At 32.0% G+C, this 24,485-nt stretch overlaps 1 protein-coding gene across 2 annotated transcripts in view; it reads right to left on the bottom strand.

Annotated features, from left to right (window-relative positions):
- The window catches only part of PK1-R (Pyrokinin 1 receptor), a 30,166-nt gene extending 5,681 nt beyond the window's left edge, over positions 1-24,485 (bottom strand). The window contains exons 1-2 of one of the 2 annotated variants that reach the window (XM_075292509.1): positions 23,630-24,485; positions 15,427-16,540 (exon numbers count right to left, since the gene is read on the bottom strand). In XM_075292509.1, the coding sequence (XP_075148624.1) occupies positions 15,427-16,477 (1,051 nt within the window). In that variant the 5' untranslated portion in view covers positions 16,478-16,540; positions 23,630-24,485. The remainder of the gene's footprint in view (positions 1-15,426; positions 16,541-23,629) is intronic. The other variant, XM_075292510.1, reaches the window with a different exon arrangement.

The raw sequence follows: 24,485 nt of genomic DNA, 5'->3' as shown, positions 1-24,485 counted from the left end.
CTCTGCTTAGCTCGATAGCAAACAAGAAAATAGGAATGCGCACACGTGCTAAAAATAATCCACCAAAAATAATCAAACTTAAAAAAATCAATATTTTATTTCTATGGAAAATTTCATCAAAATTATATTTCTATAGAAAATGTTGTCAAAATTTTATTACGATAGAAAATTTTGTTAAAATTTGATTTCTATAGAAAATTTTGTCAAAATTTTATTTCTATAGAAAATTTTGTCAATGTTTTATTTCTATAGAATATTTTGTAAAAATTTTATTTTTTTATTATTATTTTTTAATTTACATATATATTTTATTTTATTTCTATAGACATTTTTGTCAAAAATTTTATTTCTGTAGAAAATTTTGTCAAAATTTTATTTCTATAAAAATTTTGTAAAAATTTTATTTCTATAGAAAATTTTGTCAAAATTTATTCTATAGAAAATTTTGTCAAAATTTTATTTCTATAGAAAATTTTGTCAAAATTTGATTTTTATTGAAAATGTTGTCAAAAATTTTATTTATGTAGAAAATTTTGTAAACATTTTATCTCTATAGAAAATTGTGTCAAAATTTTATTTCTATAGAAAATTGTGTCAAAATTTTATTTCTATAGAAAATTTTGTCAAAATTTTATTTCTATAGAAAGTTTTGTCAAAATTTTATTTCGTTGTTGTTTTTTGATTTCAGCTTAAAACCATTCATTGACTAAACTACAAGTGTAGCTTAACCAACAGAGGAAAGGAATGTTTTTCACATTTATTTGGGCAAAGCCCTATAGACTGCAAGATGGTTGGATGGACGCACGTTTCGGAATTACCACATTCCTCATCAGCATCCTCTACTTTCAGCAAAACTATCAGCCAATTATCAGAATAAATTTAGGTAGTTCATTAAACCCAACAATGAACCACGCTTGAACCTTCCGAAAAAAGGTTTTGCACGATTTGGCTTGCGGAGCCTCTAAGAGAACCAAATTTCATGCGATCCGGCTGAAATTTGGTACATGGTGTAAGTATATGGTCTCTAACAACTATGCAAAATCTACTTCACTAAATTTTTCACTACCGGCAGCACTGATTCTCTGCTTAGCTCGATAGCAAACAAGAAAATAGGAATGCGCACACGTGCTAAAAATAATCCACCAAAAATAATCAAACTTAAAAAAATCAATATTTTATTTCTATGGAAAATGTCATCAAAATTATATATTTCTATAGAAAATGTTGTCAAAATTTTATTACGATAGAAAATTTTGTTAAAATTTGATTTCTATAGAAAATTTTGTCAAAATTTTATTTCTATAGAAAATTTTGTCAATGTTTTATTTCTATAGAATATTTTGTAAAAATTTTATTTTTTTATTATTATTTTTTAATTTACATATATATTTTATTTTATTTCTATAGACATTTTTGTCAAAAATTTTATTGCTGTAGAAAATTTTGTCAAAATTTTATTTCTATAGAAAATTTTGTAAAAATTTTATTTCTATAGAAAATTTTGTCAAAATTTATTCTATAGAAAATTTTTTCAAAATTTTATTTCTATAGAAAATTTTGTCAAAATTTGATTTTTATTGAAAATGTTGTCAAAAATTTTATTTATGTAGAAAATTTTGTAAACATTTTATTTCTATAGAAAATTGTGTCAAAATTTTATTTCTATAGAAAATTGTGTCAAAATTTTATTTCTATAGAAAATTTTGTCAAAATTTTATTTCTATAGAAAGTTTTGTCAAAATTTTATTTCGTTGTTGTTTTTTGATTTCAGCTTAAAACCATTCATTGACTAAACTACAAGTGTAGCTTAACCAACAGAGGAAAGGAATGTTTTTCACATTTATTTGGGCAAAGCCCTATAGACTGCAAGATGGTTGGATGGACGCACATTTCGGAATTACCACATTCCTCATCAGCATCCTCTACTTGCAGCAAAACTATCAACCAATTATCATAATAAATTCAGGCAGTTCATTAAACCCAACAATGAACTACACTTGAACCTTCCGAAAAATGGTTTTGCATGATAGCCGGCTTATGCCGAAATAAATAAATACGAAAAGAGATATGTTTGTTTCGAATTTATTTCGGCTATAAGGCTATCATGCAAAACCTTTTTTCGGAAGGTTCAAGTGTGGTTCATTGTTGGGTTTAATGAACTGCCTAAATTTATTCTGATAATTGGCTGATAGTTTTGCTGCAAGTAGAGGATGCTGATGAGGAATGTGGTAATTCCGAAATGTGCGTCCATCCAACCATCTTGCAGTCTATAGGGCTTTGCCCAAATAAATTTGAAAAACATTCCTTTCCTCTGTTGGTTAAGCTACACTTGTAGTTTAGTCAATGAATGGTTTTAAGCTGAAATCAAAAAACAACAACGAAATAAAATTTTGACAAAACTTTCTATAGAAATAAAATTTTGACAAAATTTTCTATAGAAATTAAATTTTGACACAATTTTCTATAGAAATAAAATGTTGTCAAAATTTTCTATAGAAAAACAATTTTGAAAAAATTTTCTATAGAAATAAAATGTTGACAAAATTTTCTCTAGAAATAAATTTTGACAAAATTTTCTATAGAAATAAAATGTTGACAAAATTTTCTATGGAAATCAAAATTTCACAATATTTTCTTTCGTAATAAAATTTTGACAACATTTCCTATCGACATCAATTTTTGACAAAATTTTCTACAGAAACAAAATTTTTGACAAAATTTTCTATAAAATCAAATTTTTGACAAAATTTTCAATAAAAATCAAATTTTGACAAAATTTTCTATCGAAATCAAATTTTGACAAAATTTTCTATAGAAATAAAATTTTGACAAAATTTTCTATAGAAATCATATTTTGACAACATTTTCTATAGAAATAAAATTTTGACAAAATTTTCTATAGAAATAAAATTTTGACAAAATTTTCTATAGAAATAAAATTTTGACATAATTTTCTATATAAATAAAATTTTGACAAAATTTTCTATAGAAATAAAGTTTTGACAAAATTTTCTATAGAAATAAAATTTTGACAACATTTTCTACAGAAATAAAATTTTGACAAAATTTTCTATAGAAATAAAATTTTGACAAAATTTTCTAAGAAATAAAATTTTGACAACATTTTCTATAGAAATAAAATGTTGACATAATTTTCTACAGAAATAAAATTTTTGACAAATTTTTCTATAGAAATCAAATTTTTGTCAAGATTTTCAATAAAAATCAAATTTTGACAAAATTTTCTATAGAAATAAAATTTTGACAAAATTTTCTATAGAAATAAAATTTTGACAAAATTTTCTATAGAAATAAAATTTTGACATAATTTTCTATATAAATAAAATTTTGACAAAATTTTCTATAGAAATAAAATTTTGACAAAATTTTCTATAGAAATAAAATTTTGACAAAATTTTCTATAGAAATAAAATTTTGACAACATTTTCTACAGAAATAAAATTTTGACAAAATTTTGTATAGAAATCAAATTTTGAAAAAATTTTTTATAGAAATAAAATTTTGCCAAAATTTTCTATAGAAATCAAATTTTAACAAAATTTTCTATCGTAATAAAATTTTGACTACATTTTCTATAGAAATAACATTTTGATGCAATATTCCATAGAAATAATATTTAGATTTTTTTAAGCTTGGTAGATTTTTGGTAAATTTTTCTTCAAACTGTGGTAGATTATTTTTAGCACGTGTGCGCATTCCTATTTTCTTGTTTGCTATCGAGCTAAGCAGAGAATCGAGTAATTTACATAGGGTCGTGGATTCAACCCAGTATACACTTATAAGGTAGAATCATAAGCCAGCTGATTACAACTTTTTTATCACACACACACACATCGTCCAAAAATAATATTTTGCTCTTGAAACATGTTTGAGGTGGTTCTTTCAACGGGAAGGGAAACATTTTTCTTCTCTTGGCGTAGATAAGAAATCGTCTTATAAGGTCAAAACTTCAAATTTCTTCTTTCGATATAAATATGTATTCGAACATTTTTGTTAATACAAACAACTTTCGCATGCCTACGTTATTTGGATAGTACAATAAAATATATAAAAAAACTCCCATGCTTCGTTTTCAAAATACTAAGATGGATATCTCCGTACTGAGAGGACAAATTATTCACAAATTTATGAACGACTAATAGCAATGTTATAAGATAAATCAGCATGTATTCCCTGGCATACACAATTACGTCGTCGTCACTGGGTAAATGGGTCATAATAAACGTATTTGCAAGGCACCGTGTAACGAATAAGAAACAAGAACTTACCTAAATATTCAAAATTCTTACATGGAAGAATAGGTTGGTCCGATTAGCTTATACATCCAGGTAAGGAATATGATCACCGAGAACATGTTAGATATTTTTTTATTTTCTCGGAAATTATGTATCTGATTATTATTATATGTTTTGGCAAATATGTCCGTGTTGCTCTTGAAACATGTTTGAGGTGATCATATTCCTTCTCTGCGTCTATTATCGTTGTCTGTGGAGTAAACCCCCAAATAAATTATATCTTAAACTTATTTTTAAGTTTTTTTTTTTTTTTCATTTTGAAACACTGTTCTATTTCTTTCCACACATTCATAATCATCGCCATATCAAAACGATTGCTTAGTAATTAGACTTTCTCATTCATTCATTCATTCATTCGCATTTCCATTTGAGTTTGCTAATAATGTTGGCCAATAAAGCGACCAAATTACATTGGTTGCGGTGTTGTTTTAGTGATTGGCGATGATGGCACATCTGAATTGTATTGAAATGAATGGCTAACTGTTCTATGAAGGAATGGATGGATGGGACGCTGATATCTGTATTTGGGGAGAGCATTTCAAACAAACAAAAAAAAAAACACACAAAAAAGATAAGGCATGGAATGGAACGTGCACTCATCGTGACCGTGTGTGGTGAAATTATAACCATAATGACATATGTTAAATATATCATTTATCATTCACTTGTAAGTTATATTTATTAACTGTTAATGACATAAATAACATGTAAAACTATTGTTTTATACCCTTTCATATCGAAACCCTACGAGAATAACTCAACAGATACGAAGACGCTATATTCACTGTGAGTGGTTTATACACTCAAAAATGAAATAACTCTTTCCGAAACAAAATTTTTGACAAACATTTATGTTATTGGTAAAAAAAAATTAAATTTCGTGTTTTCGCGGTTTTGCTTGCATGTTTTTGTGCAAATGTGAACTTTTAAGGTTTTAATTTATTTAGAAATCGTTTGGCGCTTCAATAATGTTGTAATTTTAAGTAAAGGCCGGTAATAAATTATAGCGCTAAAATTGCCATTTTTAACGACAACTTTTTTTTGTTAAATTAATTTTTGAGGAAATAAATTTATAGAATAGTTGTATTAGAGCATTTCCTTTCAAGTAATTGTAAAATTTATCACAAATTTTAATTTCATTTTCATCCAAATTTCAAACGGATCGGATGAAATTTGCTCCTCCAAGATGCTCCGCAAGCCAAATCTGGGGTCGGTTAATTAATTTTTAGTTCCTTAAAAATTGTATATATTTCGAATCAAATATTTAATATTTGCATACCACAAAACCTATTATATTAGGTTAAATTTATTATATTTCCAAGACCCAAAAAAATTTTTTCCTCAAAACTTGAATCATCATAAGTAGTATATTTGGTAACCTATGTTACAGAAGTCATTCCATTGCCAACGAATTTGAAAACGACCAATACAATCAATATTATGGACAAATTCATAAATTTGGATTTTGTGAGAGTTTTTACGCATTCAAAAGCACCCAACGAAACACTGACATATACGCCATTACAGGCTGCACATTTCTGATTGCGTTTTGTATTGTTTATTTAAATTAAATGTTTCCAAAAAATCGAAATAATATTTTCGTATATAAAAAGATTTTTAATATCTCCTCTCACCGTGATTCATAACAGTTTACATTGGAATAACACCTTTCTGTGGCGTAGTGTAATAAAACACCTACTGTTTGCTTTTAGGCTGATGAACAATTCTGGCGGATTGTAGCAGACATTCATAGCTTGTTGTCAGTTGGAAACTCTATGCAAGGCAATATCAGCAAAATGCAAGACACGTGTTGCACCCATTGATGAATGGTGTCTATTCTTGATCAACGCCATCAGGGTCATATATACAAAAACAACAAACAACACAAAAAAATATTATTGGCCATATCACATAATGGTGCAAAATTCCAACAGAAAAGTAAACAGATTTATTGTAATTAGTTGAGAGAGAGATAGCCCCTAATCAGAAGCCAAGTAAAATAGGTTCAATTACATTGAAAGTATGTAAATATGGCGAATATAAACAACGATACCTTTATGGCCTAGTTTTATGAATTTAATAAGTTTTTGGAAACAAAAACTCATACCATGGTTTTGAAATTTCCAAGATTGTTCTTCGTTTCCTTCTTCCTTTGGAAAAACAGATTTTCCAGACATGCTAATGTGGGCAGAAAGTGAAATAATAAATCTTTATTCTCCTAAATCAATTTGGTTTCTTTCAAAATTACACCCTCCGAGCCAACATGGTGCAATAGTTAGTTTGACCGCTTTGCATACAAAGAGTCGTAGGTTCAATCCCAGTTTCAACCGGATACCAACAAGTTTTACAGAGGTGGATTATCCCCTCTCAGTATATCTAAGTGTTTCAAAGCGTCTCGAAACACTGTTCGGACTCGGCTATAAATAGGAGGTCCCTTGTTATTGAGGTAAACATGGAAACGGGCTGCACTCAGTGATAAAAGAAAAGTTCACCAAATTTTGAATAATTAGTCACCCTAGTTTTATGAATTCTGATTCATTCAAAGCCTCCATATGCTCATGAGCTGAACATATTGCGAGAACAGATGTAACCACGGCTGCCACAGTTAGTAGAATTCTACCAAAAGTGGTAGATTTTTTGGTAGAATTCTTGACGATTTGGTAAATTTTATAAACAGTTACATCAATTTGATATAGAAATAAAATTTTGCAAAAATTTTCTATAGAAATAAAATGTTGACAAAATTTTCAATAGAAATAAAATGTTGACAAAACTTTCTATAGTAATAAAAATTTTTATTTTGATAAAATTGTCTATGGAAATAAAATTTTGATAACATTTTCTATACAAAAAAATTCCATTCGTTTTGTTTTGTTATTGTTGGTTTTGTTCTTTAAGCATTGTTGTTGTTTTTTATACCCACCACCATAGAATGGTGACGGGGGTATAATAAGTTTGTCATTCCGTTTGTAACACATCGAAATATCGATTTCCGACTATATAAAGTATATATATTCTTGATCATCGAGAAATTCTAAAACGATATAGCCATGTCCGTCTGTCTGTCTGTTGTAATCACGCTACAGTCTTCAATAATAAAGCAATCGTGCTGAAATTTCGCACAAACTCGTCTTTTGTCTGCAGACAGGTCAAGTTCGAAGATGGGCTATAGCGGTCCAGGTTTTGGTATATCCCCCATATAGACCGATCTCCCGATTTGGGGTCTTGGGCTTATAGAATCCGTAGTTTTTATCCAATTTGCTTGAAATTGGAAATCTAGAGGTATTTTAGAACAATAAAGAGGTGTGCCGAAAATGGTGAGTATCAGTCCATGTTTTGGTATAGCCCCCATATAGATCGATCTCCAATTTTTATACCCTCCACCATAGGATGGGGGTATATTAACTTTGTCATTCCGTTTGTAACACATCGAAATATTGCTCTAAGACCCCATAAAGTATATATATTCTGGGTCGTGGTGAAATTCTGAGTCGATCTAAGCATGTCCGTCCGTCCGTCCGTCTGTCCGGCTGTCCGTCCGTCTGTGGAAATCACGCTAACTTCCGAACGAAACAAGCTATCGACTTGAAACTTGGCACAAGTAGTTGTTATTGATGTAGGTCGGATGGTATTGAAAATGGGCCATATCGGACCACGTTTACGTATAGCCCCCATATAAACCGATCCCCAAATTTGGCTTGGGGAGCCTCCCGGAGCAGCAAAATTAATCCCGGAGCAGCAAAATTAATTAACCCCATAAAGTATATATATTCTGGGTCGTGGTGAAATTCTGAGTCGATCTAAGCATGTCCGTCCGTCCGTCCGTCTGTCCGTCTGTCCGGCTGTCCGTCCGTCTGTGGAAATCACGCTAACTTCCGAACGAAACAAGCTATCGACTTGAAACTTGGCACAAGTAGTTGTTATTGATGTAGGTCGGATGGTATTGAAAATGGGCCATATCGGACCACGTTTACGTATAGCCCCCATATAAACCGATCCCCAAATTTGGCTTGGGGAGCCTCCCGGAGCAGCAAAATTAATCCGATCCGGTTGAAATTTGGTACGTGATCTAAGTATACGGTCTCTAACAATCATGCAAAAATTGGTCCATATCGGTCCATAATTATATATAGCCCCCATATAAACCGATCCCCAGATTTGACCTCCGGAGCCTCTTGGAGGGGCAAAATTCATCCGATCCGATTGAAATTTGGTACCTGATGTTAGTATATGGTCTCTAACAACCATGCAAAAATTGGTCCATATCGGTCCATAATTATATATAGCCCCCATATAAACCGATCCCCAAATTTGACCTCCGGAGACTTTTGGAGAGGCAAAATTCATCCAATCCGTTTGAAATTTGGTACCTGATGTTAGTATACGGCCTCTAACAACCATGCAAAAATTGGTCCATATCGGTCCATAATTATATATAGCTCCCATATAAACCGATCCCCAGATTTGACCACCGAAGCCTCTTGGAGGAGCAAAATTCATCCGATCCGGTTGAAATTTAGTACGTGGTCTTAGTATACGGTTTTTAACAACCATGCAAAAATTGGTCCATATCGGTCCATAATTATATATAGCCCCCATATAAACCGATCCCCAGATTTGACCTCCGGAGCCTCTTGGAGGGGCAAAATTCATCGGATCCGGTTGAAATTTGGTACCTGATGTTAGTTTACGGCCTCTAATAACCATGCAAAAATTGGTCCATATCGGTCCATAATTATATATAGCCCCCATATAAACCGATCCCCAGATTTGACCTCCGGAGCCTCTTGGAAGAGCAAAATTCATCCGATCCAGTTGAAATTTGGTACATGGTGTTAGTATATGGTCTCTAACAACCATGCAAAAATTGGTCCATATCGGTCCATAATTATATATAGTTCCCATATAAACCGTCCCCAGATTTGACGTCCGGAACCTCTTGGAGGAGCAAAAGTCATCCGATACGGTTGAAATTTGGTACATTTTGTCAATATATGGCCTCTAACAGCCATGTAAAAATTGGTCCATATCGGTCTTTAGTTATATATATCTCCAAAAATAATCTACCAAAACTTTATTTCCATAGAAAATTTTGTCAAATTTTATTACTGTAGAAAGTTTTGTCAAAATTTCATTTCTATAGAAAGTTTTGTCAAAAGTTTATTTCTATACAAATGTTTGTCAAAATTTTATTTCCATAGAAAATTTTGTCAAAATTTTATTTCTATAGAAAATTTTGTAATCTACCAAAACTTTATTTCCATAGAAAATTTTGTCAAATTTTATTACTATAGAAAGTTTTGTTAAAATTTCATTTCTATAGAAAGTTTTGTCAAAAGTTTATTCTATAGAAATGTTTGTCAAAATTTTATTTCTATAGAAAATTTTGTAAAAAATTTATTTCTGTAGAAAATTTTGTCAACATTTTATTTCTATACTAAGTTTTGTCAAAATTTCATTTCTATACAAAATTTTGTCAACATTTTATTTCTATAGAAATTTTTGTCAAAATTGTATTGCTATAGAAAATTTTGTCAACATTTTACTTCCATAGAAAATTTTGTCAACATTTTATTTCTATAGAAAATTTTGTCAAGTTTTTATTTCTATAGAAAATTTTGTCAAATTTTTATTCCTATAGAAAATTTTGTCAAAATTTTATTTCTATAGAAAATTTTGTCAAGGCTTCATTTCTATAGAAAATTTTGTCAAAATTTTATTTCTATAGAAAATTTTGTCAAACTAGATTATATACGTATTTAATCGGCCTTTTTTTGTTTAATATATACCCCGTATGGGCTAACTTATAATTTAGAAGACAGTGTTAAAAAGTTCTACGATACCTTGCCATCGGCAAGTGTTATCGCAACCCAAGTAATTCGATTGTGGATGACAGCCTTTAGTAGAAGTTCCTACGCAATCCATGGTGGAGGGTACATAAGATTCGGCCTGGCCGAACTTACGGCCGTATATACTTGTTACTTCTTGGGCGTCTAAAATCTGTAGTTTTTATCCAATTTGCATGAAATTAGAAATCTAGAGGTATTTTAAAACCCTAAAGAGATGTGCTGAATATGATGAGTATCGGACTATGTTTTCATATAGCCCCCATATAGACTGATCCCCAGAGTTTATTCTTGGGCTTATAGAAACCGTAGTTTTTATCCAACTTGCCTCAAATTGGAAATCTAAAGGTATTTTAGGACCATAAAAAGGTTTGCCGAAAATGGTGAGTATAGGTCCATGTTTTTGTATAGCTATCAGATTGATCGATCTCCCGATATTACTTTTTGGGCTTCTAGAAACCGTAATTGTTGTCCAATTTGCCTGAAATCGAAAATCTGGAGGTTTTTAGGAATACAAATAGGTGTGCAAGAAATGATTTTATTTTTTAGGCTTCTGGAATCCGTAGTTTTTATCCAATTTGCCTGAAATGAGAAATCTACAGGTATTTTAGGACCTTAAATATGAGAGCCGAAAATGGCGTGTATTGGTCCATGTTTTGGTTTATCTCCCAAATAGACCGATCTCCCGATTTTATTTCTTGGGCTTTTAGAAGGTTAGGTTAGGTGGCAGCCCGATGTATCAGGCTCACTTAGACTATTCAGTCCATTGTGTTACCACATTGCTGAACTTCTCTCTTATCACTGAGTGCTGCCCGATTCCATGTTAAGCTCAATGACAAGGGACCTCCTTTTTATAGCCGAGTCCGAACGGCGTTCCACATTGCAGTGAAACCACTTAGAGAAGTTTTGAAACCCTCAGAAATGTCACCAACATTACTGAGGTGGGATAATCCACCGCTGAAAAACTTTTTGGTGTTCGGTCGAAGCAGGAATCGAACCCACGACCTTGTGTATGCAAGGCGGCCATGCTAACCATTGCACCACGGTGGGCTTTTAGAAACCATAGTTTTTATCAAATTTACGTGAAATTTTTAATATAGAAGTATTTTAGGAACATAAAGAGGTGTGCCGAAAATGGTGAATATGCACACTTGTACACGATGTTTACGATACCTCTAAAACTCAAACAAATATGGTTCTTATAAATCCAGAATCTGATACAGTCTTCATAGGTAAAATCTTTGAATTTATCTTCGGGAAGTGTACTGGTTGAACTGATCTGCTTGTCACCAAATCCCCCTGAAATTTTCACAGGAAACTATAATATTTGATTCATGGTGGTGGGTATTTAAGATTCGGCCCGGCCGAACTTACTGCTTTATATACTTGTTTTTTTATTTCAGCTTAAAACCATACATTGACTAAACTACAAGTGTAGCTAAACTACAAGTGTAGCTTTATTTGGGCAAAGCCCTGTAGACTGCAAGATGGTTAAATGGACGCACGTTTCGGAATTACCACATTCCTCATCAGCATCCTCTACTTGCAGCAAAACTATCAACCAATTATCAGAATAAATTTAGGCATTTCATTAAACCCAACAATAAACCACACTTGAACCTTCCGAAAAAAAGGTTTGTATGATAGCCGGCTTATGCCGAAATAAATTCGAAACAAACATATCTCTTTTCCTATGCCACTGTCAAATCATGGATTTGAGTGCAGAAGAGGAAGCACACCCAAAATAAACCCAGCCAACTGCACTCAAATCGATGATTTGACAGCTGAAATAAAAAAAAAACAACAACAATGCTTAAAGAACAAAACCAACAATAACAAAACAGAACAGAACGAATAAATAAAGTTTTGGCAAAATTTTCTATAGAAATAAAATTTTTACAACATTTTCTATAGAAAAAAAATTTTGACGAAAAACATTAAATTAATTAGGTCAATAACTGAAAATTTTTAAATTTTTAATTAAAATATTAATTGATTAACTCTTTAATTTACTCCGATGTAATTTAAAAAAAGCGGTGGAAAATGATTTAATTTTTTATTATTTTTTTTAACAGTCAATTTTTTAATCAAACTAAAAACACCAAGCCAGTAAGAACTTCATTGAAAATAGGTACGTTTTTGAAAATTATTAAAAAAAAAATTAAAAAATTAATTGAGTTTTGCAATCAACATAAATTAAATTTTTAATTGAATTAATTAAAAAATTAATTGAAATTTTCAAATCAAATCAATTAATTTTTTAATCGAATATTTTTTTGAAGCCCAATTAAAACTGTGATCCATACTATTAATTTCGTGATTGAAGACATTTCAATTAAAAAATTAATTGTATCAATTAATTTCGTGATTAAATAAGAATTTTTTTGTGTAGAAATACAATTTTGACAAAATTTTCTATAGAAATAATATTTTGTTGAAACATTAAAACTCCAGGGATATTTATGCACCCAAAATATATAATATTGCATGATATATAATATATAGTATCATAATATATTTTAAAATAAAATAAAATAAGCACAAAAATTTGATCACGAACTTAAAAATATTTTATTTTTAATTTGGTAGATTTTTAGTATTTTTTTTTCAAATTTTGGCAGATTATTTTTGACATGAGTGGCAACCGTGGATGTAACACATACAGAGAGAATAAAAACACAAGAGAACGAAAAAAACACAAGAGAACGAAAATGTCAACCGTATAGATGTCGCATAATGCCTGCAGCTTTGGTATTAACGACGTAGCGGTCGAAGCGCTGTTTTGATAAATTCTTTATAAAGGCATCGGCAGTTATAATTTCAAAGTGTCTGCCAAAAAATGTAATTGAATGAAAAGATGTATATAAAAGAATATTTGTTATTACAAAGTAGGTTCTAAATCCTATTTTTCCGTTTCGTAAAGCCGGCAGAGAACTGAACTGGGTGACGCCGACGCAAACTGTATGATGATAACAGGTTGTGATAAGTCCCCGGTCTAACAAAGAAAAACACATTTTTTTCAAAAATTCGTTTTTATTGTTCAATATAGTTCCCTTCAAGAGCGATACAACGATTATAACGACCTTCCAATTTGTTGATACCATTTTAGTACTACTCCTTCGGTTTTGCCTCAAAATACGCCTCAGTTTCGACGATCACCTCTTCATTGCAGCCAATTTTTTTCCCTGCGAGCATCCTTTTGAGGTCTGAGAACAATAAAAAGTCGCTGGGGGTCAGATCTGGAGAATACGGTGGGTGGGGAAGCAATTCGAAGCACAATTCATGAATTTTTGCCATCGTTCTCAATGACTTGTGGCACGGTGCGTTGTTTGGTGGAACAATACTTTTTTCTTCTTCATATGGGGCCGTTTTGCCGCGATTTCGACCTTCAAACGCTTCAATAACGCCATATAATAGTCACTGTTGATGGTTTTCCCTTCTCAAGATAATCGATAAAAATTATTCCATGCGCATCCCAAAAAACTGAGGCCATTACTTTGCCAGCGGACTTTTGAGTCTTTCCACGCTTCGGAGACGGTTCACCGGTCGCTGTCCACTCAGTCGACTGTCGATTGGACTCAGGAGTGTAGTGATGGAGCCATGTCTCATCCATTGTCACATATCGACGGAAAAACTCGGGTGTATTACGAGTTAAGAGCTGCAAACACCGCTCAGAATCATCAACACATTGTTGTTTTTGGTCAAATGTGAGCTCGCGCGGCACCCATTTTGCACAGAGCTTCCGCATATCCAAATATTGATGAATGATATGACCAACACGTTCCTTTGATATCTTTAAGGCCACTGCTATCTCGATCAACTTCATTTTACGGTCATTTAAAATCATTTTGTGGACCGTCCTCCGTGCTCATTTCACCACGCTTGAATTTTGCATACCAATCAATTATTGTTGATTTCCCTGGGGCAGAGTCCGGAAACTCATTATCAAGCCAAGTTTTTGCTTCCACCGTATGTTTTCCCTTCAGAAAACAGTATTTTATCAAACACGAAATTCTTTTTTTTTTCATTTTTTTCACATTAACAAAAGTTGCTTCACAAAAGACGCTCTATCTCACAAACTAATTGACTTACAGACGTCAAATTTAGACACGAATCATTTGAAGGTTGGTACTATATAAAAATGATATGCATTTAATGCTAGCGACGCCATCTATGTGTCAGACCGGGGACTTATCAGCCAAACTGTTATTTGCGAGAAGCGCCAACAAAAACTGCATGATATTAGAGAAATTTTCCTCATGACTGCCGCAGTTTCGCTTCACAGTTTCGTCCTCTAGTATTTCTATTCTCTCTGACACATATTAAGAATTAAGCTTGGAGTAAACGAATTTTCATAAAGTGTAAGAGCTCACCGATGCCCGAAAAAGTCAGGCTGGAAAGAGCCAAGGATTTGGATCTTTCTCCGATGAGAAGCCATGCCAAATTGAGGAGTTTGTTAATAAACAAAATGATCAGGAGCCTGCCACATACTGACGAAGTTTCGCTGCACAATTTCGTCCTCTTGTATTTTTATTCTCTATAACACATATTAAGAAATAAGCTTGGAGTAAACGAATTTTCATATAGTGTAAGAGCTCACAGATGCCCGAAAAAGTCAGACTGGAAAGAGCCAAGGATTTGGATCTTTCTCCGATGAGAAACCATTCCAAATTGAGGAGTTTGTTAATAAACAAAATGATCAAGAGCCTAAAAGATAAACCTTCGAACTCAAGCGCCGCCGATGGTAAGGTGTGGGCCGAAATAATGATATAATATTATGTCCTAAAGACAGCATTTTCAACAGAGAATGGTTTAGAAATTATGTTTTTCGCACAATGGTCAAAGTATTTCTGGTCACCAAAATCTCAATCTCAATTCGTTGGGACATTTTTCAGAGTAAGATTTTTCAGAGCTGAGAATAAGCCAATATACCAAGAGCCACTTTAGTGCAGCGTCTGATGGCTTTGTCGGCCGTTTGAAGGCCATAATTCGTGCCTAAGTTAGCTAATTCAATCAAATCTAAACTGATTCCAAAATTTTATGTTATTTCCCTCAGCAAAATTAAAAATATATGTATGTATACCCTTTACTTTGTTACATTACATATCAGCTGCACTGTATATATAGCATATGAGTCCTGTATACAATAATTAACGAAATTTTTATTCCAATAAAAACTTTCACATCGACATTCATATATGTATGTAATTAAACAACTACATAAATGTCAACACACACATGCACATATATACATATGAACTTACCCAACATCTTCAGGACACGCCTTGTTCCAATTTGATTCATCCTTCCTCGTACCGCACTAACATGGCCACCACCAGAATAACGATATAATAACGTATCACTCTGGACACTTTTCATACGACCACGACCTCGGGCCAATGTTGATGGATCAGTTAAATCTCCCGAGATATCTCGACGAAAACGTGTCATCATTAGATTTTTACCATTGCTACTACATCGGTCATTGTCATCACCGGTTTCGACTGTCGGCAATGGTCCACCACCTCCACCACTACCACCACCAATGACATCGGCTCGATGTAAATGTATGCCAATCAAAAGGTAAAGGACAAATATTATGGACATAGGAACAAAAAAGAAAATATAGGTAGATAATTGAAACGAGTGCTGGATAATGATGCGGACTACAATACATTTCTCCACGCCATTAATAAGGACAATACCGAATTGTAGAGCTTGGGGTACAGCTGTCAATATCGAGAGAATCCAAATTACTATGATGATACGTATGGCACGACTCAATTTCGATATGGCCTGGCCAAAGAATGGATGACAAATGGCCACATAACGTTCCACGGTAAATGCCGTTATGGTGAGAATTGTAGCATTACCCGACATTTCAGCCAATATACCACGTCCTATGCAAAATGTTTCACCAAACACGTATGGATATTTGGACCAAGTTAAATAGATTTCTTGTGGAACACCCGATATCAGTAGCAGGAAATCAGATATTGCCAAACTAAAGAGATAATAATTTGTGGCTGTGTGCATGGATCGATTCTTTTTGATAACAATGCAGGTTATGATGTTGCCAATGACCCCGGTTACAAAGATCAATCCATAAATTATCGTCAAAGGTATAACAATCTGTAATGAGTCACGTTTGGGCTCCATTTGCCAATGTGGTTCAGTTGTAGTTAGTTCTTCATGGGAAGTTATGGCATCCGTCATCATATGTATGGCACTGACATTAATTTTCGTAATATTTACAATAGACAAAATTGTTGAGGATTCCATGTCCATTGTAAATTCACTTTGATTTTTTGCCATTACAGATAAGTGGCTGGCTTATTTTTCAGGTTTTTTAACTTCTTGGAATTATTATTACCCAAACTGAAACAGATAGTAACATTGTAACCTAAATTTTAACATACGAAATGCTTTGGTAAGGTCAAATATCTTTGATACTAAATCATTGCAATCAAGAAGTATTTAAAATAAGCACAAATTATGTAGATTGTCCAATAAAGCGAATACCTAAAGCAGCACACGCATAGAAGGTATATTATCACCTCAAACATGTTACAAGAGGAAAATGTTATTTTTGGACGGACAACATGTAATATGTTTGTCGCAACCATGTTATTTTCTCGGAAATTTACAGGTTGGCTGATAAGCCCCCGGGCTGACACATAATATGTTTGTCACAACCATGTTATTTTCTCGGAAATTTACAGGTTGGCTGATAAGCCCCCGGTCTGACACATAGATGTCAATGCATTTGCATATGCATATTTTTATATAGTACCAACCATGGCTGAATAAGGAGGTTGAATCACGATAACAAAAACAACAAATTTCAATATGTTGTTTACAATTTTAAGAAGTCAAAATCAGCTGATAAAAGAATCGTATGGTATTGGTAAAAGTGGCAATTATTTATTCTTTCAATTGTTCTGAAAAAAAATTCAAATCCAGAGAAAAATAAAGGTTCAAATTTAATTGCGTCACCTATGAGTGATTGTGAAGGGGATAATTCATCCGAGGAACGCCGATATGAGACAAATAAGACTATAATGCCCACCAAAGTTAAGAATGGAAGTCAGTCAAATGGATCTTCGCCATCTATTAACAAAAACAGTTTATGATGTAGTTTAAAAACTGATGTGCGTGGTATTTTGGGTCTGGAATATGTTATCAAGATACTCAAGTCATCTTTGAACAATTTTCTAGCTATGAATGCGCGAGTTTGTTTGAGATGCATTTGCTATGCAGTGTCATTTGGAGAGCCGCAATCACCATAAACATATGATTTTGACATCTTGAAATTTTGTCGAAATAAAAAAATTGTAATCATATGGGCCTATGATTTAACCTTCTTGTTCAGCCATGGTACCAACCTTCAAATGATTCGTGTCAAAATTTGACCTCTGTAAGTCAATTAGTTTGTGAGATAGAGCGTCTTTTGTGAAGCAACTTTTGTTATTGTGAAAAAAATGGAAAAAAATGAATTTCGTTTTTTGATAAAATACTGTTTTCTGAAGAGAAAAAATACGGTGGAAGCAAAAACTTGGCTTGATAATGAGTTTCCGGACTCTGTCCCAGGGAAATCAACAATAATTGATTGGTATGCAAAATTCAAGCGTGGTGAAATGAGCACGGAGGACGGTGAACTCAGTGGACGCCCGAAAGAGGTGGTTACCGACGAAAACATCAAAAAAATCCACAAAATGATTTTGAATGACCGTAAAATGAAGTTGATCAAGATAGCAGAGGCCTTAAAAATATCAAAGGAACGTGTTGGTCATATCATTCATCAATATTTGGATATGCGGAAGCTCTGTGCAAAATGGGTGCCGCGCGAGCTCACATTTGACCAAAAACAACAACGTGTTGATGATTCTGAGCGGTGTTTGCAGCTGTTAACTCGTAATACACCCGAGTTTTTCCGTCGATATGTGACAATGGATGAAACATGGCTCCATCACTACACTCCTGAGACCAATCGACAGTCGGCTGAGTAGACAGCGACCGGTGAACCGTCTCCGAAGCGTGGAAAGACTCAAAAGTCCGCTGGCAAAGTAATGGTCTCTTTTTTTTGGGATGCGCATGGAATAATTTTTATCGATTATCTTGAGAAGGGAAAAACCATCAACAGTGACTATTATATGGCGTTATTGGAGCGTTTGAAGGTCGAAATGGCGGCAAAACCGCAAGAAAAAAGTGTTGTTCCACCAAGACGACGCACCGTGCCACAAGTCATTGAGAACGATGGCAAAAATTCATGAATTGGGCTTCGAATTGCTTCCCCACCCACCGTATTCTCCAGATCTGGCCCCAGCGACTTTTTCTTGTTCTCAGACCTCAAAAGGATGCTCGCAGGGAAAAAATTTGGCTGCAATGAAGAGGTGATCGCCGAAACTGAGGCCTATTTTGAGGCAAAATAGGCCTCATTTGAGGAGGACTACCAAAATAGTTTCAAAAAATTGGAAGGTCGTTATAATCGTTGTATCGCTCTTGAAGGGAACTATGTTGAATAACAAAAACGAATTTTGACAAAATAATGGGTTTTTCTTTGTTAGACCGGGGACTTATCAGCCAACCTGTTACGTCCCACAGACGTATGTTTAGCTTATCCGTGACTTTCAGTAAGTTAACCCTCTAATGTCCAAGCCCGCCGTTAGGCGATCTTCATTTTATAAGGAAGCTTTTAGTAAAAGACACCTTAAGACCACAAAAATGGGTAAAATAAAAAGAAAACTTAGTTAAAACTGCTCAAGAGGCTACCGCATTTTACCGTATACATTTTTCTTGTTTAGTTTTCTTGCTTTCGTGTCGTTAACATTGAAAATTTAATCAGCTGGCAAAAAATTGGGGCATTAGAGGGTTAAGCTTTCTAGGGTTAAGAAAATTATTTTACTTTTTCAATTGGAATATTAATTATCCCAATTTTTATTTAAATAAATTAAAAATTAATAATTAATCCTCATTATTTTTCGGAAATGATTACTTTCAATATATTAACCCTTTCGACCCTAAAGTTGCCTGTGGGCAACTTTTTGTGTTTTGAGACTCACGGTCAGCGTTGTTTTTTGTTCATAAAACTGTAACGGTATCGAAAGCTACAAGTGTTTTCTTCAAGTTGATTGAAAAATCAGCTAATTTGGTTGTCAATTAGCAAAAATTTTTTCATTAATACGCACGTACCTCACGAAAAAAATATTTGCGAATTTAAAAAGAGGTTTTTATACATGTGACTTTTTCCAAAAATTACAACTAAAATGTTGAAAGTTTTTATTAAATCTATTGTAGTACATGTCAAATAAAATATTTCTGGAAGTCAAATCTTAGAATTGCAAAAAACCAACAGATGGGAAATTTTTAAAATTGAAAAGTTGCCTGTGGGCAACTTTGGGCAATTGTGGTAGTAAAATTACATATTTTTGAACATAAGACCTGGAGAAAAAAGGTTTGAAAAAAAATGATTTTGAAAAAATTTTGAACTTCAATTGGGATGTCCCAGTGACGAGAAATGCGGCGATGATGTGGGAAACATATCTGCAGTGCAGTGGGGAATTTGGAAGGAATCGTAAAAAGGGAGGAAGCCACTTCGTGGCAACATACTAGTGGATTAGCACGAATATTGACGCTTTATAATACTTTGGTTTTTTACACCGCCAGTTAAATTGACATGGGTTAAAAACAAAACAAAACAAAACATATATGTGAGTCACGCGTGATTCACGCGAAGCCGTGAATGAAATTTAAACGAAATTTCGTGAATGAAATTTACACGAAACCTCGTGAATGTGCGTGAACGGGATTAAAGAAAAATGTGTGGCGCGTGAGCGTGAGTAAAAATCAAATTGTGTTCGTGATTGTGAGTGAGTACACTTTCTCCGAAATCACGCTCCCGATAAAAATTTACTTTCACGATCCAAACCACGCTCACGATCCAACTCACGCTCAAGATAAAATTCACGTTAACAATAAAATTCATATTCGCACTCACGGTAAAACAGACTCAAACAGTCACAATCACGAACAAATTCACGTTCACGATTAAATTCAAGCTCATCGATTTTAATCACCTTTACATATTTAATCTCGCTTAAGATTTCAATAGCGTGAGTCACTAGAAATTTCGTTAATTACCAGAATTTTATTGAGCCACGAAAATTGTCGTGTTCCGAAAATATTCGTGACTTACGAGATTTGTCGTGAATTACGAAAATTGTCGTGAAACGTGCGAAAGCGTGAGACATAAACATTGTTCATGTGTGAGCGTGTGCGAGTATGACTTTTCATTTCGTGACCGTGAATTCCTACCCACATGGCATGCGTGAGTACAAATATTTCTTCGTGAATGTGTTTGTGAAAAAAATTTTAGCGATACCTATAAAAATTCGGGGTCGAAAGGGTTAACTATTCATTGGGTCATTGGAAGTTTGAATCAAAACCAAAGACAAATTCATAAGAAAAACTAAAGGATGATTTTTAAGAGCTATAGAAAATGTTTTCGCAAAAGAACATATAAAATTCAGAAAAATTAATTTAATATTTGAAGATTATTTCATTTCATACAAATGTTGACCTAAAATGATCCATCCGCTTAGTCCAATTTTGGTATACTCTTTGCAACTTTTCGGCCGGTATCTCACTCACACTAAATACTTCAATGGTTTTCAATCACGGTTGTCACAGTTGGTAGAATTCTACCAAATGTGGTAAAAATAAAATATTAACAAAATTTTCTATAGAAATTAAATTTTGACAAAAATTTCTATACAAATAAAATTTTGACAAAATTTTCTATAGAAATAAAACTTTTACAAAATTTTCTATAGCAAAAAAATTTTGACAAAATTTTCCATAGCAAAAAAAATTGACAAAACTTTCTGTAGATATAAAATTTTGACAAAATTTTCTATAGAAATAAAATTTTAACAACATTTTCTATAGAAATAAAATTTTGCCAAAATTTTCTATAGAAATAAAATTTTGCCAAAATTTTCTATAGAAATAAAATTTTGACAAAATTTTCTATAGCAATAAAATTTTGACAAAATTTTATATAGAAATAAAATTTTGACAAAATTTTCCAAAGAAGTAAAATTTTGACAAAAATTTCTATAGAAATAAAATTATTATTGTTGGTTTTGATTCAGCTTAAAACCATGCATTGACTAAACTATATGTGTAGCTTAACCAACAGAGGAAAAGTATGCTTGTCAAATTTATTTGGACAAAGTCCTATAGGCTTCAAGACGGTTGGATGGACAGCTGTTTCGGAATTACCACATTCCTCATCAGCATCCTGTACTTGCAGCAAAACTATCAACCAATTATCAGAATAAATTTGGGTAATTCACTAAACCCAAAGTGAACTACATTTAAACCTCCCGAAAAAAGGTTTTTGATAGTCGGCTATTGCCTAAACAAATCTGCAAGCATATCTCTTTTCTTTTGCCAAAGTCAAATCATCGATTTAAGTGCAGTTGGCTGGGCTTGCTTTTGAATGTGCTTCCTCTATCTTCATTCGTTTTGTTTGTTATTGTTGGTTTATTCTTCAATTATTATTGTTGTTTTTGATTTCAGCCTGCATTGACTAAACTACAAGTGTAGCTTAAAATAAAATTTTGACACCATTTTCTATAATTTTTTTGACAAAATTTCCTATAGAACTAAAATTTTGAAAAAATTTTCTATAGAAATAAAATTTTGACAAAATTTTCTACAGAAATATAATTTTGAAAAAAAATTTTATAGAAATAAAATTTTGAAAAAATTTTCTATGGAAATAAAAATTTGAAAAAATTTCCTATAGATATAAAATTTTGACAAATTTTCTATAGAAATAAAATTTTGACAAAATTTTCTATATAAATAAAAATTTTACAAAATTTTCTATAGAAACAAAATTTTACAAAATTTTCTATAGAAATAAAATTTTGACAAAATTTTGGCAACATTGAAAAAAAAAATTTTAAAAAATTTCTATAGAAATAAAATTTTGAAAAAATTTTTTATAAAAATAAAAATTTGAAAAAATTTTCTATAGAAATAAAATTTTGACTAAATTTTCTAAAGAAATAAAATTTTGCAAAATAAGATTTGTTTGGTAGTTTTCTGGTAAATTTTTCTCCAAATTTGGTAGATTATTTTTGGCTCGTGTGGCAACCGTGATTCAAATTAGATAGTTTCGGTGTCATGTTTTTTTTATTATAATATTGTACTATTTTGACATTCGAAAATATTTAATTTCTTCGACATTAAAAAATCAGCCGACTTCATTCCAGTTAGCAATCATGTCAATTCAATTAGCAATCCTTCTTTCACTACATAATTAAATTTCTTTTGAAATACATTAAGTTAAATTTGTTTTCTTTGTTTCTTTTAATTATGCTGGGCTCAAAACACAGTGTTGGACAAATGCATACGAAAACGTACATTTTGAACATGCTATGAATATGTTTATTTAGCAGACTATATATGAAGTCCAAGCTAACGAGAAAGCTGCTGTTTCAGATTTCCTCATAAATTCTCTTTATTGGAAAAACTATTGATTTCTGTTATTAGACATATTGTCGAAGCCAATCTTCAATTCTTTAGATTTTAATACATATTGATATTTAAAACCCAAAAATTTCGAAACCTAACCAAGTGGAAACATTTTTGTTTACAAGTACCCTACTCTTGCAGATATTCGTTAATATAATTTAGTTTACATTAATTTTATAAAAATTAAATTAAATTGCATTTTCAACTTTATTAACTATTAAATTAATTTATATGATATTACTCTTTCTATTGTTCATATGATGATATGATTTTATACTAAATTACATGAAGGAAAAAATTAAATTTTTTTTTTTGCCATGGAAAACTATATTAGAACCACTGAATCAGACCGGTCGGCATTATTCTTTGAGCTCAATATATTTTTTGTATTCATTTATTTTTATTTATTTATTTATTTTTTTTTATTTATTTTTTTAACAATGTTGACAATGTCTTCATTCGTTATATTATTAAAATGTATATTAAAATTAATTACATTTTTAAACCGTCAAGACTTGTTTTTAGAATAAAAATTTTGAACTAATGTTTGTGTTGCAAAGCTTTATCTCATTTAAAATTCTAATTAGATTTTGTAGCTTAATTTTTGATAGAAATTCTCGTATTCAAAGATTCCTTCAAAAACATGGTAAACTTGACATGCTTTGTATGCATAGTAAAATTATGAGAATTTTCTACCACGAAACTAACACCCACAAAAAACTCACGTTCACAAACAAACGGTCAACACAAGCATGGGGTAGGTCCAGAAAAAAAAAAAAATATTAACCGTTTACACTTGATAGGCCACTAACACAACACGCACGTCGATTTGTCAACAGCAACAATAAGGTAAGGTAAGACAAAAACATGCAAAGTAATAAAATGTTATGGCCACAGATTTAAATTAAAAAATTATAATACATGAATTCTCATCAATTTATTTTCAGGCACTTGTTGATATTTGAAATTCCTCGAAAATAATTTTTTTAATGTGTCTATTCAACTTTAAATTTTTTGAGATTTTTTTTATTTGTATGCCTTATCGCATTACATTAATCCAAACAGGATATCAATCACAAAAAAATCACTCTTAACACTCTTTGATGTTCCTCTTTTAGACTTTTTTTCGAATGTTTTGTTATTTTATCGACTTTTGTGTTTCCCGCCGAAAGGTCTTCCTTTGTCCGGAGTTGAAATTTATCTGGTCGTTTGCGTATGAATTTTCCGTTTAATACACTTTTGGGGATTGGCCGATTACTAGCTAGTGATGGTGATGATTTTCATTCAATTTTCGTTTTTCCAAAATGTAATTGTTTTGCTAAAACTGTTGTGTGTTTTCTTTTCGTTGTCGCCGTTTTGTTTTTTCTTTTTTTGTGTGATGGTATGGGTGCTGAGAGATGGGTATGCAATGTTGGGTTTTGCTTTTGTTTTGATTTCACCGGTCCCGTTTATTACCCCTCGTTATCTATGTTTCCCATATGCATATGCAAACACACGAACATACACCCACATATGGACGATTATTATGCCGGCAACTTCGTATTCATCTCATCGCCTCATTTGTAATTTTCTTCTCCACTATTTTATTTTCAGATCCCCTATGATTGTGAATGCATTTTTGTTTCTGTTGTTTTTCCTTTAGATGAACAAAAGGAATGGAAAATCATATTTTCCTTTTGGACAAAACAAAACCGACGTTATATTCGATGAGAGACAAAAAGCTTATTTTTGAAAAATAAAGCTCTCCCACAACATTTGTGTTTACAAAAAGTTAGCA

The sequence above is a fragment of the Haematobia irritans genome, chromosome 1 (assembly GCF_050003625.1).
Source record: "Haematobia irritans isolate KBUSLIRL chromosome 1, ASM5000362v1, whole genome shotgun sequence".
NCBI lineage: Eukaryota > Metazoa > Arthropoda > Insecta > Diptera > Muscidae > Haematobia > Haematobia irritans.
This window is presented reverse-complemented; position numbering and strand designations above follow the sequence as displayed.